Source organism: Mustela nivalis (assembly GCF_964662115.1).
Source record: "Mustela nivalis genome assembly, chromosome: 8".
In the NCBI taxonomy this organism is placed as follows: Eukaryota; Metazoa; Chordata; class Mammalia; order Carnivora; family Mustelidae; genus Mustela; species Mustela nivalis.
This window is the reverse complement of record NC_139027.1, coordinates 49,210,397-49,225,519: the sequence shown is the minus strand read 5'-3', so window position 1 is coordinate 49,225,519 and position 15,123 is coordinate 49,210,397. Positions and strand designations below refer to the sequence as shown.

General features: G+C 54.0%; 2 protein-coding genes and 1 long non-coding RNA gene across 4 annotated transcripts; 1 reads left to right on the top strand and 2 right to left on the bottom strand.

Annotated features, from left to right (window-relative positions):
- Positions 1 to 1,847: 1,847 nt before the first annotated feature.
- Positions 1,848 to 9,852, bottom strand: LBX2 (ladybird homeobox 2). The gene is made up of 3 exons (XM_082743901.1): positions 9,777 to 9,852; positions 3,460 to 6,804; positions 1,848 to 2,432 (listed from the first exon to the last, which is right to left on the bottom strand). The coding sequence occupies exons 2-3, from the start codon at positions 3,662 to 3,664 to the stop codon at positions 2,041 to 2,043; spliced, it is 597 nt and encodes a 198-aa protein (XP_082600027.1). The 5' UTR covers positions 3,665 to 6,804; positions 9,777 to 9,852; the 3' UTR covers positions 1,848 to 2,040.
- A 94-nt stretch (positions 9,853 to 9,946) lies between these two features.
- On the bottom strand, positions 9,947 to 12,432 carry PCGF1 (polycomb group ring finger 1). Of its 2 annotated transcripts, none has more exons than XM_082743899.1 (9): positions 12,305 to 12,432; positions 11,775 to 11,880; positions 11,465 to 11,617; positions 11,235 to 11,306; positions 11,007 to 11,112; positions 10,811 to 10,844; positions 10,626 to 10,712; positions 10,196 to 10,276; positions 9,947 to 10,093 (listed from the first exon to the last, which is right to left on the bottom strand). In XM_082743899.1, the coding sequence occupies exons 1-9, from the start codon at positions 12,395 to 12,397 to the stop codon at positions 10,046 to 10,048; spliced, it is 780 nt and encodes a 259-aa protein (XP_082600025.1). In that variant the 5' UTR covers positions 12,398 to 12,432; the 3' UTR covers positions 9,947 to 10,045. The 2 variants fall into 2 exon arrangements, with proteins under 2 accessions (XP_082600025.1, XP_082600026.1); XM_082743900.1 differs by lacking the exon at positions 12,305 to 12,432 and adding an exon at positions 12,091 to 12,162.
- LOC309871179 lies at positions 12,363 to 13,817 on the top strand. The gene is made up of 2 exons (XR_014315073.1): positions 12,363 to 12,499; positions 12,709 to 13,817. It is a non-coding gene; the product is annotated as an uncharacterized lncRNA (long non-coding RNA).
- Positions 13,818 to 15,123: the final 1,306 nt, after the last annotated feature.

Genomic DNA, 15,123 nt, shown 5'->3' with positions numbered 1-15,123 from the left:
GGCAGCCCTTAGGAAGCAGATGAAGGGAATAAGGAGGGGCCCTGGACCAGAATCAGGGAGTGTGTGTGTGTGTGTGTGTGTGTGTGTGTGTTGTCTATGTGTATTGAAAGGGCAACACAGATGTAAAGAATACTTTTCACACGTAATGGCTGACAAATTCTTAGCTCTACACTAGTAGTGATTAGTTCTGTCCATGATGCCGTTTTTCCTTCCAGTCGCCCAGGTTTGTGAGGCGGTCAGTGATGGATTCAATCTTTGGTCACTGGGATAATCACACAGACTCCTCTTTCCTTACAGCCTCCTCCATTCCCCAAGTCTGGCCCTGAATCCCCTCAGCTCTTACCTTCCACAGTGGCCAGAGATCTACTCCTTCCTCAGGCCCCTGCCAGTCCCTGGTCTCCCCTACACTTGCAGGCAGATGAGCTGGCTCCAACACTTGTCAACCTCTCCTCTCTAAAATCTCCACCGACCAGGATCAAGCTACAGTACAAGGCCTAAATTCCTACCTTTGGCCCTTTCTCCTCTGCTTTCTTCGTAAACCATTTTCTTCTTTCAGTTAGGCCCAGTCGCAGTTACAGGAACAGAGCCTGCAATGGCCAAAGGCATGAGCCCAAGTCACCCACGCAAGCAGCTTAGTGCCAGCCCCAGCACTTAGAAGCTTCACGACCAGGTGATGGGGTGGTCTTGGGCTTCTGTGATTGAGTCTCTTTACACTTAAAATGAAATTAAAGACTGCTATCTTCTAGGATAACTGTGAAGATTAATCCATGCAAATCCCTTGAATTGTGCTCAGTAAGGGGTAGCTATTGTCTAACAACACCAGGTTCCCTTCTGCCTTCCAGTCTTATTCTCTCTCCCTGAAAGAACCTTTCCTGGGACCTCCACCTGCAACTCAGACCCTAGCTGACTCCCCTTGGATCCCCAAGAAAGGTCACTCTCAGAGCATTCTTGAGAATGAGACTGTGGGATCTGGGCAGAAGCATGGAAAGGTCTGAGGGGGGAGGAAGGGCAAACACGGAGAAAGGGAATCCAGGAAAGAGCCTAAGCATGGTCTTGTGAAGATCAGCAGGAATGGCCCTGCTTAGTGGTAGGCCTCTCCCCCCCCCACCCATCACACTGCCAGAGAGTGATTAATTACCAGCAGAATAAATTAGTCTCAGAAATGTCCACCAGTGGGGGTAGGCTGTTGACTTCACCCACAAGGCCCCAAGCCACTACTCCAAGCTCCACCTCAGTGGGCCTCCCAATCTTTCTGCCAAGGCCACCATCTTGGCGGGGACATTTCCTGCCCAAGTGCAGGGCAGAAGTCACAGAAGTAGGGTTGTGGCCCTTCTTCCTGGGGGGCTTCAATTAGCCTGTGTCCCAGTATAGGGCTCTTTCAGCAGAGGTAGGAGAAGGGTCAAGATCCCATTAACAAGAAACCTCAGGGTGGGGAAAGGGTAGATCAGGTGGGTCATTGTCACTGTGGGGCCACCTAGAGGTTAGAAGCAAGGTAGGGAGGGGGTGGGTGAGGGGCTGAGGAGGCTAGAGAATCAAAGACCTGGTGGAGTCCTGCCACCAAAGGCAGTCAGTAGGGGTGGGTCGCCCATAGCTACCAGAATCCCATCTCCTACTCTTCAGCTCAAAGTTTCCAGAGCACTGTGAGGGCTGACAAGCACTGGCTCTGAAGCCTGGCGGGATGCATAGATCCAAAGCCTGACCTAGTGGCTCTTGCTTTGTGAAATGGGCATCATTATATCACCAACCTTACAGAGTTGCTACCAGGGTTAAAGGAGACATGGAGTTTAAAGCGCTCAGCCAAACGAGGAATCTGCACAACAATCACCGATTTTGTTCTTACCACCACCACACGCGCTGGGACTGAGGCCTCCTGCGACTGAGTCTCAATTTTATTCTCAACAACTGGGAAAAGTGAGCGTCTGGACTATGAGCCGGGAAGGCCGGATCCACACCCTCCCTCCACCCGGGAACCCGAATAGGGCGCGGGGCACGGAGGTGAGGAGACGGGGCCCCAGAGCCCGGCTGGCCGCGGCTTTGCCTTCAGTCGACCACCTGAATCTCTTCTTCTGTCAGGTGGTGCCCGGAGTTGGGTGGGCCGGGGCCCGGGTCGGGGCTGGGGCCTGGGGCGCCATCCAGCCGCTGCAGGCCGCACGGGACTTCGGAGGACAGCGCACTCAGCGAGGCCACGTCGGCGCGCATCTCCTCCACGTCGCGTCTGAGCTTGGCTCGCCGGTTCTGGAACCACGTGACAACCTGTGCGTTGGCCAGACCGAGCCTCGCCGCCAGCCCGTCGCGCTCCGAAGGCGCCAGGTACTTCTGGAAGACGAAGCGTCGCTCCAGCTCCAGCACCTGCTGCGCGGTGAACGCCGTGCGTGACTTTCGCCGCCTGCGGCCGGTCGGGCCGGGGCCCAGCGCACCCGGGGCTGCGCGGCCTACGAGGATAGGGCGGGGGTCAGTCTCCGGCCTGCGGGAAGGGGAAGCTGAGGCGGGGCCGAGGGTGGGGCTGCCGGGTGTGTGTGGAGGGGACGTAGCTTAAGCCAGGGGCGGGGATGCAGAGGTGGGAGAAGGCCAACCGGCGCCAGAACCGCAGCCGCTCACCCAACCAGGGTTCAGGCCGAGGGGACTGGGGGGCATAAAGTGAAAAGGGCCACGTGGGTATGGGAGGCCCAGTCTTGAGGGCATCTTGCTGAGGTGAAGGAGTGGAGGGAGGACGGGCCAGAGACGACTTGGCGCAGAGGCAGGCCATCTGGGGCCAGACCTTCGAGGCTTTGGGGCCGGCAACCAGGCGGGGACCGACCATTGTCAAAGTAGGGGCAGCTGGCCCCGGACGATGAGTGCTAACAGGAACCGGACCATGGCCTTCTAGAGACGCATGGGTCATGATGGGCACTCTTGGTTAACACTTGTTTAGTGACACGGCGCCTCCTCCTCCAGCCCAAAAGAGAGGTATGGGGAATCAAAGGGGTAAAGAGAGGCGAAGTATGTGGTCCCTTGATCCCTACCTCCGCAAGGACCTTCTGCTCCTGTGCGTTCTCCTGAAGAGAGCAGCGTGGAGCAGAACAAGGTCCCCCGGAGAGGCTCGAACCTCGCCTCCCAGCACTTTCTGCACTGCCCTTGCCCTAGCTCATTCGTTTACAGCCTCCCGCTCAGGCCTTTTGTCTCCTCACAGGTCTCTCTTTGTTGCATTTGGCCCGCCTATGGTGAACGGACCCACGGGGCACTCACTTCTTGACAGGCCGACCCTTCCCCTCGGCGCTGGCAGCCTCCAGGAGCTGCCGCGAAGCCTGGAAACTATGGACGGGAGGGGAGGATCGGGAGATGCAAGTCCCGGCAGGAGAGTTGAGGGCTGGGGGCGGATTAGGGTGGCGGCCAGGGTGAGCGAAGGTTCGAGACCGGGACCGGGAGGAGACCGATGGGGAGAAGGTCGAGTCAAAGTGCGTGACCTCGCCGGCGCTGTACCTTCAGAGGACTCCGGAGCGTGCCCGTCGAGTCCGAGGAAAGTTTTACTGGTCAGCTCCTCCAGTGCGCACAGAGGCGACGTGGAACCAGGGCTCGACTCTGGAAGCTGAGACGTAGAAGGTCCTCGGGTAATCCTGCGCGGGCCTAGGATGTCTGCGATGCTGAATAGTGTCCGGGGTGTCCGAGGCTGGGGTCCCGAGTTCATGGCCGGTCAGGTTGTGGCGGTCCCGCCGCCAGCTGCGATCCGCTCCGCAGCTGCCTGGGCCCCAGCGAGCGGCTCCCGATCTGGGCCCCCAGCCTGGGACCCGCCCCCCGCGCTGGGCCCGAGCCCCGTGTGCCCCTCCTCCTGCGCCCCCAACCCCCAACTCGGGGCGGCGCGGTGGGTCTGGAGCTAGTAGATAACCCGGCAGCGGTATTTCTACAGGGTGGGGAGGCTCAGAGAGAAGCCCCAGAACAACCTGCCGTACTGGGCCGCTGAGCTGCTTCGCGCTGCGGGGTGCGGCCCGGTGCACATTCTGGCTGGACCCTTCCTGGACGGCCCCTAGTTTCTGTGTGCCACTGACTCCCCGCCAAGCCGCTGCGCTGGCTCATAAACTAGTCGGCAATAAAATTGCTTCCCCTGGCCCCAGCGGATGGGGATTTGCAAAATTCCGAGGAGGGATACCAGAGCTGAGTGTTCTAGGATGTCCGATCTCTCCTAGGAAGGACCTCAGTCTCCCGACCTAGCCCCCTCGTCCCAGCCCCACCCCTGCGGAACGCTCTTAAAGAGGTCCTGGCGGCTGGAAGTTATTAGTGCGGCGCGAGGGGGCTGGGGGGAACTCGAGACTCGGCAGGACCTGGCCTGGCAGAGTGTCTGCAACCGGGAGCATTGGGGATGCGATGTGGAAGCAAAGGCAGGTGAGCGGACTCCTCTGGCTCTCTGGACCCAGGCCAGGCCACCGCGGCTCAGAGGCCCTGGGAAAGTCAAAACACACGAAGAAGCGGAGGAGACCTGGGCCTCAGGAGAGAGGACACAGCAAATCCAGAGCTAGCACTACTGCCTGGGCTGGGTCTTTGCCAAGGAAGTCTGGCCTCCACAGAGACCCATCAGCCGATCTGTCTTTACCTCCTTATTAAGCTCCTGTAGTTCAAATAAGGATTCCCCAGCCTGGGAAGCCCAGAAACCACTGTGTAGCAATGGGAAGGGCCACTGGTCACGCCTCATAGAAAAGTGACCTGAATGCCAGACTTCATGGACCCAAACAGATCCTGGGACAGAAACCCCTGCCACTTCAGGGACAAACTCTAAAGTCTAGTGTATTCATTCCTTTTTTCTTTTTAAGATATTATTTGAAAGACAGCATGAGGAAGCAGGCTCCCTGCTGAGCAGGGAGCCCGACCTGGGGCTCAATCCCAGGACTCCAGGATCATGACCTGAGCCAAAGACAGACACTTAACCGCTTAACTAACTGAGCCACTCAGGTGCCTCAGGGATATTCATTACTATCCGATTTGTGTCCTTTTCTTTCTTTTCTCCCCCACCTGTTCTAGTACTTAGCTCTCATCTAGGTGAGCACTCCATAGCGCTCCTTTGTAGGAAGAAGGCAGCTCTGGGAGAGGGCTGCTTTACCAGTGGAGGCCAAGGAAGGCATGTTTTGTTCACATAAACATGCCCAAATCCAAATAGCTAGGGGATTCACAGCTGAGAGAGAAAAGCCCCACCACTCCCAAGGAGCCCACCATCCCTAAGGGACTTGCCTCCACAGGATTCTTCTGGTTTTTTCCAACAGTGCCAAGAAGTCCCTCCTGGACTGGCCATCACATCACCTCTGTAGACCTCTGCACCTCCCACCGCTTGTGCAATGACCCTCGGTGCCTGTTCCTTGGGGGGGGGGGGCAAGTAGAGCCTGCAGCTGAGGTGCCCTAAACAGAGCTTGGGAGATCTAAGGCACCTGGGCCGAAGACTCTTTAACAAGGACCAGAAGGCGCTTTGATGGTGGGGGTGAGGGAACCTCACATAGCCCGAGGCACTGGCCTGGCCTACCACCAAACAGAGGCGGAGAAACACGGGGTCCTCTTGGTAAGACCCCTCCCTGCTCCCCCAGCCTGAGCAGCACACTCAGCCCAGTGGGCCACTGCTGGGGCAGAGAGCAGAGCCAGGCCACGGCAGAAAACCCAGATGCGTCAAGACCTTGCTAATTGGTTACTAATAGGGGGAGGTGGAAAGGGGCCAAGAGAGACCCTCCTGGCTGGAAGCCTCAGTCCTCTGAGGTTTCACTTAATCTGCATTTAAAGAGGGTCTCAGGAGCCTGCTGGAATCGCCTAGCTCAAGTCCCAAGCCTGTCACCAAACAGACACTCATGTGTCCTCTGCATAGCTTTTAGGTCATCTCTTCCTTGCTCTCAGTTACTAGTGTATTTGTGGGGAGTACCCTCTCTCCTGAAGGGCCTTTGCCTTCCTCCTCTTCCATCTCTCCCGCCTCCCCCCGCCCCCCCCCCCCGCCCCCAGCAACCAGGCTCAAGTAATGCGGTTGGACAATGGAGCTGGGCCATCCTCATTTGGGGGACAAGAAAGAGAAGGAGAGACTGGTAAAGGCAGAAGGCCACCGACAGCAGAGCCTGTTAAGGTCAGCCCAGCGGCCAGGGTTGTGTCCAGACGATGGTGAGGCCACAGTAGGGGACTTCTTCTAGCAAAACCTCTGGAACCTGAGCTGGGAAGAAACTAGATCCGCTGATGGGGGTAGGAGGAAGGTGAATGATTAATGAGGGAGATTAAGAGATGAAACCTGGGTTCTGAGTTGGGGGTGGGTAGGAGGTTGTGGAGCTCCTGTCGTGTAGGCTTCCCTCACCCATACCTCCCACCCCAGGGTCCAACGCTCCCTGTCCCAGGCCTCCTTCACAGAGGGATTCATAGACACACACACCCACCCCCCATCCCCCTCCACCCCCACCTGTGGTGGAGGTTTTCCTCTCTCAGGATTCTCAAGCAACCCTTTGTGGTCTCCCATCTCCTCAGATTCCCCTCATTGATTGTCCTTTTAGACATTGGGTGTCCTCTGCTCCTCCCCGTTATAGAGATCCCCACATTCCAACTTTCACTCCCTCAGAAGATGCCTCTATTCCTATTTAAGGATGCTTTCTCACACCTCTGTTCATCACCCCCTTTCAGATGTCCTTTTCCTTGTAGCTCCACCTTCTCCCTCATTCCCTGACACCATACCTGTCAACCACCTTGCCCACCTCAGCCATCCACCTGGTGGGTTCCCTGACCCAGGCTCACCCCAAATTGATGCCCCTCTTGGCAGAGATCTGCTCAATAAACCACTTTCAGTCTCCAAATTTCCCTTCCTGCGCATTCCGTTGAATTCTGTGAATGTAAAGGGACGACTGGGGGATCTTCGGAATAACCCCTTCGGAGAGGTGGAAGGACAAGAACAGTCATAGAGAGGTGCTTGGCCGCCCCTTTAGACCCTTAGGGAAGTCCGTTAGCCAGTGAGAGGGAAGTGTGAGTTAAGGGAGGAAACTCCAGGCAGCGGGGCAGGGCAGGGCAGCCCTTCATCTATCACACTTCAGAGCTTGTTTTCTCTTTCAGAAAATGTTGCAGAAAAGAATTGACTCAGACACTTAACATTTTAGTTTCGTTTCTTGGAGGGCCTTGCTTGGGTCTGTGATCCTGTGGCAGCCCTGTATGCTGGCTCACCGACCCCGTTGTTCTGTGGTTATGGAGGTTGTGTGCACCAGGGGAGTGGCAGGAGACTTGGACCCCATCCTCAACACACACACACACACACACAGAGACCCACTGCTCCACCACCAGTGAAGTCCCTTGGACCCCATCCACAACACACACACACACACACACAACACAGACCCACTGCTCCACCACCAGTGAAGTCCCTTTTCCCTCCTTTTCTGCCCAACCCTGGTGCTGGAAGAGACAGGCCAGGCTGAGAGGGACTGGTTCTCACCTGGTGGGTTCCCTGCCCCTGTGCCAAAGGTGGGGGCAAATCTCGGTGCCCCTTTCTCCCAGGTTAGTGTGGACAGCTGAAATGGCTAGATGAGAAAGGCACGGGGCAAGGGCCAACTCGACCCAGCAAGTGAGGACTGACTGACGCCTCCACCCAGAAGGGCTGCAAGGTCAAGGGCAGCGCCCCCTGGAGAAGGCCAGCTGAGAGCTGGCCTCTTTGAACACAACCAAGTGACCAAGCACATTCTTGGTTGCCCAGCTCAAGAGAACTGGGCTTGATTCTCCCCGTGGTGCAGATCTTAACCTGAGTGACCCTGAGGGACGGACTCTGTGAGGTGAGGTGCAAGCCAGGGAGGGGATAAGGGACTCATAAATAGGGGAAGAGCAGTGCTCCGCCCTCAGCCCACAGCTGGCCTGCATCAGTCACCTTGGGAGATGGGAGACGCACTGCAGCTGCCTCTGCCACAGCCGCTGACAAACACAAAGACGGTTCTGCTGAGCTGGGGGCGAGGGGAGGCTGCCTGCTGCACCCCAGATCCCTGACTGAGCACCTTCTGCTGCCCCTTGGCCTCAAGCCATGCGCTGTTAAAAGCCTCATCCTGAGGCCTGATTCCCAGGTCAGCCTTATCTTCTGACTGGGCCTTCTTGATGCCAAGCTTCGGCCAAGACCCAATCAGACTAGTCCCCAACTCCTGCAGCTGCTTAGGGACCCAAAATATCCTTAGGAGAATTTCTACTCTCTTTCCCCTTCAGCCCACACCTCTGGGGGGGCGAGGGAGGAGTGGTGGTGGTATTAATTCCTTAAAAATGCCCTTTTACCTGCAAACCCCTGGAGAAAAGCCTCAGTGGGGCATGCATGAGTGGAGCCCATGCCGTGAGTCCCAGAAGACTGGGGAGGAGCCCAACTGATGCAGATATAATTAACCCCAAACCTCAAGATATATGCTGGTTTAGAGGTAGGCACAAAGGGGTCAAAAAGCCTGGGTTCTGGCTGAGGTGATACTTGGGCCTTGAAAGAACAGCTGGGTATGGGGTGAGGGAGAAGTATTCTAGGCATGAAGTCAGAAACGTGCGACGGTTTGGGAATCATGGAGATTCTGTCAGGCTGAAAGTTCTACAGTGTCCCCGCCCTGGTCCTCACTGCCCATTACACTTGAGGGCTCTTCCTTGCTTTCTGCCGTCCCTCCACACTGTGCTCTTCTCGTGACCTACAAACTTCACCTGTGTGTAGGGAAGGCCAGGTCTACTGTGCACTGGTCACTATGCTCAGGCCCCTCAAACATGCCCGCTTCCACCCCGGGACACCCCAGTCTCAGACACTCTTAGCCAGTTCACACCATCTTCACGGAATTCCTCCCCTAGGTCTTCTGCCACCCCATCTCTATCCCTGGAAGCTCCATGCCTTCAGCCCTCCCCAGCCATGCACAATGACCACTTTGAATTCACTGGAGTCAGACTTGGGCCCGTAGAAGACTTAGGCTTCAAAGTTGAGTTCTGGCAACATTTATGCTGCGGGCTCCTTTCCCATTCATCCCAGATTCAGCCACAGCCCATTAGCTTCCTTCAGGAACTTCTTCCTCCATCTGTTACTGTCCCAGTCAGACAAGTTTCTGACTACCTTACTGAGAGGCTACAGAACAAGGAGACTGGCTGAATTTATGTTCAGAGCCCAAGGCTCATGGCTGGGCTCATACAGACAAGGAATGTTTGCTGAATTAATCAAGGAAATTAACAGCCTTCCTGCTTTCCTCTTGTTACCTGAAGTTGCCTTTGCTCTCCTGGGCACCACTTCCCTCTCCTCACCCTAGCTTCACCTAATCCAAGTACCTGAAGGCCTACTGAATCCTGTATGGACAAGCATGTCTCCACTCAACACCCTTGTGCTCCCTGTGTCCTAACCCCCTATTTTTAAAAAAATTATTCTTATATATTTTTTAGATTCTTTAGAGTTTTCTTTAAAATATATCAATCATCGGGGTGCCTGGGTGGCTCAGTGGGTTAAAGCCTCTGCCTTCAGCTAAGGTCATGATCTCAAGTCCTGGGATCAAGCCCTGCATTGGGCTCTCTGCTCAGCAGGGAGCCTGCTTCCCCGCTCTCTCTGCCTGCCTCTCTGCCTACTTGTGATCTCTCTCTCTGTGTCAAATAAATAAATAAATAAAATATCAATCTCCTTCAGTCCTACAGTGGTCCCTGTCCAACCCTAGCCCTACCCTCACTGCTCTTGAGTTAGGACACCTCCACTCAAACCTGTAGCATATGCTACAAAATTCAGGTACAGTGAGAACTCCCCTCCAGAAAGCCTTCCCTTCACCCAAAAAAAAAAAAAAAAAAAAAAAAGGCTGGTATGGGTAACCTGGTTCCACTTAGCTCACCTTCTGAGTTTTATATGTGTAGGGTCCTCTACCCCTCTCCTTTGGCAATTCACTGAGGGACCACGGACATAGAGAGGCCCTCCTTCAAGATGAAACTCAGAGGATTTCTGAGGGAAGCAGAACACAGAACAAAGCATGAGTACATGAAAGGAAGAAAGGAAAAAAAAACACGCTTTTTAAAGTTTTTATTTCAAAAAATAAAGCCACAGTTTATTTCACATAAATATCTGGGGAAGGAAGGGGACAGGGATATAGCGGGGGCTTGGCCCCTACCTCCTCTTCTCTTTCACACTGTATTGTAAAAGCAAAGGGGATGGCTAAGGAGAGAACAAGCAGAAGAAGCAGTCAGTGGGAACTTCTTACCCAAAATGCCCCCTCAGCCCATTGCTGCCCTGGGGACTGCCTTGGCCCCAGCTTACCTTGCCGAACCAGCGGGACAGCCATATCTGCTTCATGGTCATGTGATCTGGGAGAACTTCATTGTCAAAAAGGAGCTGTACCTAGGAGGGGAAATGGGGGCACAGCTTTACAAACTGCTCTCTTGGGGTGCCTGGGTGGCTCAGTGGGTTAAGCCTGCCTTCGGCTCAGGTCATGATCTCAGGGTCTTGGGATCAAGCCCCACATCGGGCTCTCTGCTCAGCAGGGAGCCTGCTTTCCCCTCTCTCTCTGCCTGCCTCTCTGCCTACTTGTGATCTCTTGCTCTGTCAAATAAATAAATAAAATTAAAAAAAACAAAAAAACAAAAAACTGCTCTCTCATGTAGGTCAAGAACTACTATGGTATACTACAGATTCCATCCCTCCCTTTCAACCCCTTCCTTCCCCAAAAACCTACTGTAAAAATACTCACATGCTGGGGATTTAGCATTAAGCGGTGACACAGGACCCTCCGGAGATGACGAACTTCAGCTCTAACAGAACATCGGACGTATTTGTTCTGGGTACAGGGATGGAAGGCAAGAGGAAAGGTGTGTCAGGGAAGGGCCACAGGGAAGTGAGTGTCCTTAGAGAGGTCCTCCCCTCAGCCCCTCTCACCTGCAGGATGCTTTTATTCTTGTCTTTTCCAGAACTGGGGGAAACAGACACAAGTTAGGGAGTCTGATCTTTCCCAGTTCCCACCCAGCACTATGGTATACTCTATTCAAGGGAACAGACACTCCCTCACTGCAAGCCCCTCCCTGGTTCTGAGTCACTGACTGTTACTGCAGACAGTTCAGGACCTGCTCCTTACCTCAGCCGTTCCAGGCACAGGCTCAGCTGCTCATCATAACGATAGTAGTGGGCTTTTGAGTGGTCAAAGCTGCTGAAAGGGAGGCCGAGGTTGCTCAGGGCCGGCTCTAAGAAAGAGTAGTGAGGACAGTGGCACAGATTCCATACTCCTTTTCCCCCAGAGAGCAAAACTGGGCAAGAGGGATGTTCTGGGGGCTTTTTCTTACCCTCCTGCTGCCAAGGGACATACCTTCCCCACTGGGTTGGGTGACCCGGTCCAAGCCTCGGGACTGGTAGAATTCTCGAATCCGTTTCTCTTCACCTAGAAGGGAGGGGAGTGTGGGAAATACAGTATTAGCCCTCCCTCATACTTTGTCCCCATGACTGTCAACCTCTTTACCTATGTGATTCCCACCAAAGCCCTTGTCATCTCCAGCATCAGTCCTCTAGAGGCCCCTCAAAGTTAGGTTGGTCACTCACTGTCTTGTAACCCAGGCACTAGCTTGTACACGATGTCCTGCATGACCCGGTCCAGTTTGAGGTTCAGCAGTGGCTGTGTCTCGTGGATCTTGATGTTGCACATGGGGCAGTACTTACTGGTTTGGAGGTACTTCACAATACAACTCTTGCAGACTGCAGGAAGAAAAAAACAGACTCTTGGTCCCTCTGGGGATGGGGTTCGTGCGCTGGGTGGGGTGCCTGGGTGGTTGGGGCAGGCAGCCAGCAGTGTGGCAACCGGCTTGGTGGGGACTAGGGCCTGGAAGAACCAGCCAGGGTCCAGGGCACTCACACGTATGAAGACACTCTGTGATGGTGGTAGCATCCACGAAGTAGCCAGCGCACAGGCAGCACACGATGTGCTCATTCAGGTCTTTGATCTTTACTCGGACCTCCTCCTGCGGATCCACTCTCCGTCACCGATCAACCCCTCCAACCCCAATCATACGCCTTTCCAGCTTGGGAGATGCCTTTCAACAAACCCCACGGCCAAGTCTCGCACCCCGCGCGGTCCGCAAGGGATTAGTTCCCGGGAGCGGACACTCCCCCTCCGCCCAGCAGGGGGCTCCGCGCCCAGCGGGGGCTCTCTTCACTTGGACTAGCCCTACCTTCCTTTCCCAGGGGAAACTACACGACGTGGGCGGCACAATGCGCAAGCGTCCTAGCTCGGAGTTTGGCAACCCGACCGCAATCGCGCAGGCGCATTGGGCACCCTGTCTCTGCGCAGGCGCACTGGGCGCCAGGCCAGCCACCGCCCGTCCTCCAGCCGGCCCGAGTTCGCACCGCTAGCCGACCACAGCAGTAACCCTGCCGCCCCTGCACCTCGTTCCGTAGCGGGTCCATCTTGTACACTGACTGGAGCTGGTTCCGAAGCCTCATCGCGATCGCAATCTGGCCCCCCTGAGGAGACGCCATCTTAAAGGCTGATCCCGGCCTGCCACTTCCGGTGCCGCCTGCGGGGCGGGACTTGTCGCCCAGCAACGAGGGCTTAGGTCTTTTCGGATTCGCTGACCCTCTGTAAGGCCCCGCCCATGTCCCTTTCTCCCCGTGTGCTCACCTGAGCCCCATTGGCCCCTCCCCCTCCTCAATCCGTAATTAGGGAGGGGGGTTGTGGGGAGGGGGGTCTTATCTCACAGACCTCTTGTAGTAATCATCACAATAGACCCTACCCTACCCCGGGACTAACTTTTGGAGCCAGCAAAAGACTGCCCCCTTCTATCCCAAAGGGCCCAGCGGTCTCCGCCCGCCGCCGATCAGGGTCGTCGATCTCCCGTCACCAGGACCCCGCTAGAGAAACCCCTCCTGGGTCCTTTCCTCGTACTGTAGCCGTCGTCGGCTGACGCGTCCACGTTACGGATCTTCATCCGGATGGCAGGCCTTCTCCCGGCTCCGCGGCGGGAGTTTCTCCGGGCTTTGCGGAGTCTCGGAGAGGGTGGCGGGGAGGGAGAGACCCTCAGGGACTTGGTGTAGCGATCTTATTCGCCCCCCCTCTCCCCTGCCGCCGGGGCTTGTGGAGGGGAAGGGGGGGCAGACCCCGGTTAATGATGATGATTCAATCATCGGCGCCTGCGGAGGCCTGGGACAGACTAATGCAGAGCAGATGCCGAAGGAGGAGGGGAGGAGGATTGGGACACTACGGCACATAGACACGCCGAAGCAGCAAGAGACTGCAGTAGCATAGGCCCAGCCCCGTACTCAGGAGAAAATCTTAGGAGCTCTAGACCTTGTACACCGCGATCTCTGGGTACTTCCAGTGGGACTGAAAACCAAGGATAAGTTTACTGTGAAGTATTAACATCAGGTGTAGTTGGGACACTCAAGGGAGTAATCCCAGTGGAGACCCACCGAGGACGGTCTTTCTTTCTGGAAGAAGTGGGACTTTGTGTGGGCACAATTTAGAGAATAGGGTTGGAATGCATGGATAAGAAGTATGGTGGGAAAAGAGAAAAAGGCAGAGTGAAGGGCAATGACTGGAAAGACGGACAGGAAGAAGCCACGGCGTGGATTTGAGAGTAGTGATACAAGCAAGACCTCATGGAGCTGGGACTTTAGCCTAAGGGCAATAGGGAGCTAGCAGACATTTTTTTGAAGGGAGGGAGTTACCCTATGAAAGAAACATTTTTGCTCATTTATTTTTGAATAATTGGAGTGGATAAGCAGCAAGAAAATATGAGATGAGTGATTTTTAAATCAACCCCTTCTCACTACAACCACTGCTTACTTACCTCCGTAGTCCAAGATCCCATCATCTGTCCTCTGGATGATTGATTGTAGTGGCTTCTGGCCGGCTTTCCTTGCTCCATGTTTCCATATGAATAAAAAGGATATAAGGAAAGTTTTTTGAGTTGATGGATGTGTTTGTTATCTTGATTGTGATGGCTTCATGTGTGTACACATACACTTTTATACACTTTAAACATGTACAGTTTATTGTATGTTAATTTACCCTAAGAAACTTGTTTTAAAAAAGCATTATATTTTAAAATCAGGCATCTTGGGACGCCTGGGTGGCTCAGTTGGTTGAACAGCTGCCTTCGGCTCAGGTCATGATCCCAGCATCCTGGGATCGAGTCCCACATCGGGCTCCTTGCTCCGCAGGGAGCCTGCTTCTCCCTCTGTCTCTGCCTGCCATTCTGTCTGCCTGTGCTCGCTCTCGCTCCCTCTCTCTGACAAATAAATAAAAAAATAAAATAATATCAGGCATCTTTTCCTTAACCTAATAGCTTCCATTTTAAGACTAAAAGCCCAAGTCCTATAATGCTTCAAGGCCTTGCATGGTCTTTCCAGCTATATTAGACCCCTTACTGTTTGTTCCACAGATAACACCAAGATATACTTGCATTATCACCAACTTGAAATGCTCAGATATCTAAACAATTCCTTTCTTCCTCCAGGTTGTTATTCTGTGAGGCCCTCTGTGATCACTTTAGATAAATCACAACCCCTGTCCTTTCACTTTCCCCCTTTATTTTGTTTTCTTCTTAGCATTTATTATTATTTAATATATATCTTGTGTTTTACCTGCCTCCCCCACTAGAATATAAGCTTAGTATGGCAGGGTTTTTTTTTTTTTTTTCTTCTGTTGTGTCTGCAGCTCTATTTCCAGTGCCTGGTGTGTGGTAGGAGTTCAAAATTTTCTGGATGAGCAACTGAATAAATGTATTCTGTGGTAATGATGGCCTAGATTAGGTTCTATCAGTGGGAATGGGAAGAAAGGGCTGTATATAAGACATTTCAAAGGGAAGCATAGGAGGGAGTGAATGAGGAGCTTGGGAGGTGAACACCTCCTCTAGCCTGCTGGACTTTAAGGTGGCTGCAGTAAAGGCAGGTGGAGCTCACCAGAAGGTTAGGACAGAGGGTTGGAACACAACAAGTGTCAGAGCCAAGGATCAAGGTCCCAGAGTTTTCTGAGTGGATATAATAGATGGGACTATTAGAACAGATGAAATCTTCAGCAGATAATAGAGAGAGGGAAAGCTGAAATCTGAGCTCTCAGAATACTCAGTCTTCAGTGGAAAAAGTGAAGTCGGTGGGGAAAAAAATGTAAGCCTTGACTCCGGAAGCCTAAGATGTAAAATAAAACAGTATTACAGAAGCCAAAAGGGATATTTCAAGAAATAGTTGGTAATCACCAGAGCAAA

Bases quoted from the DNA above. Each gene is read 5' to 3' on its own strand.
- PCGF1 (XM_082743899.1), bottom strand. From the start codon at position 12,397: ATGGCGTCTCCTCAGGGGGGCCAGATTGCGATCGCGATGAGGCTTCGG. The intron at 11,881-12,304 runs GTGCAGGGGCGG...GTGGATCCGCAG, and splicing joins TGGACCCGCTACGGAACGAG to GAGGAGGTCCGAGTAAAGAT. The intron at 10,845-11,006 runs GTAAGGAGCAGG...TGTTTCCCCCAG, and splicing joins CTGTGCCTGGAACGGCTGAG to TTCTGGAAAAGACAAGAATA.
- LBX2 (XM_082743901.1), bottom strand. From the start codon at position 3,664: ATGAACTCGGGACCCCAGCCTCGGACACCCCGGACACTATTCAGCATC. The intron at 2,433-3,459 runs GTACAGCGCCGG...CTATCCTCGTAG, and splicing joins CGCTCCGGAGTCCTCTGAAG to GCCGCGCAGCCCCGGGTGCG.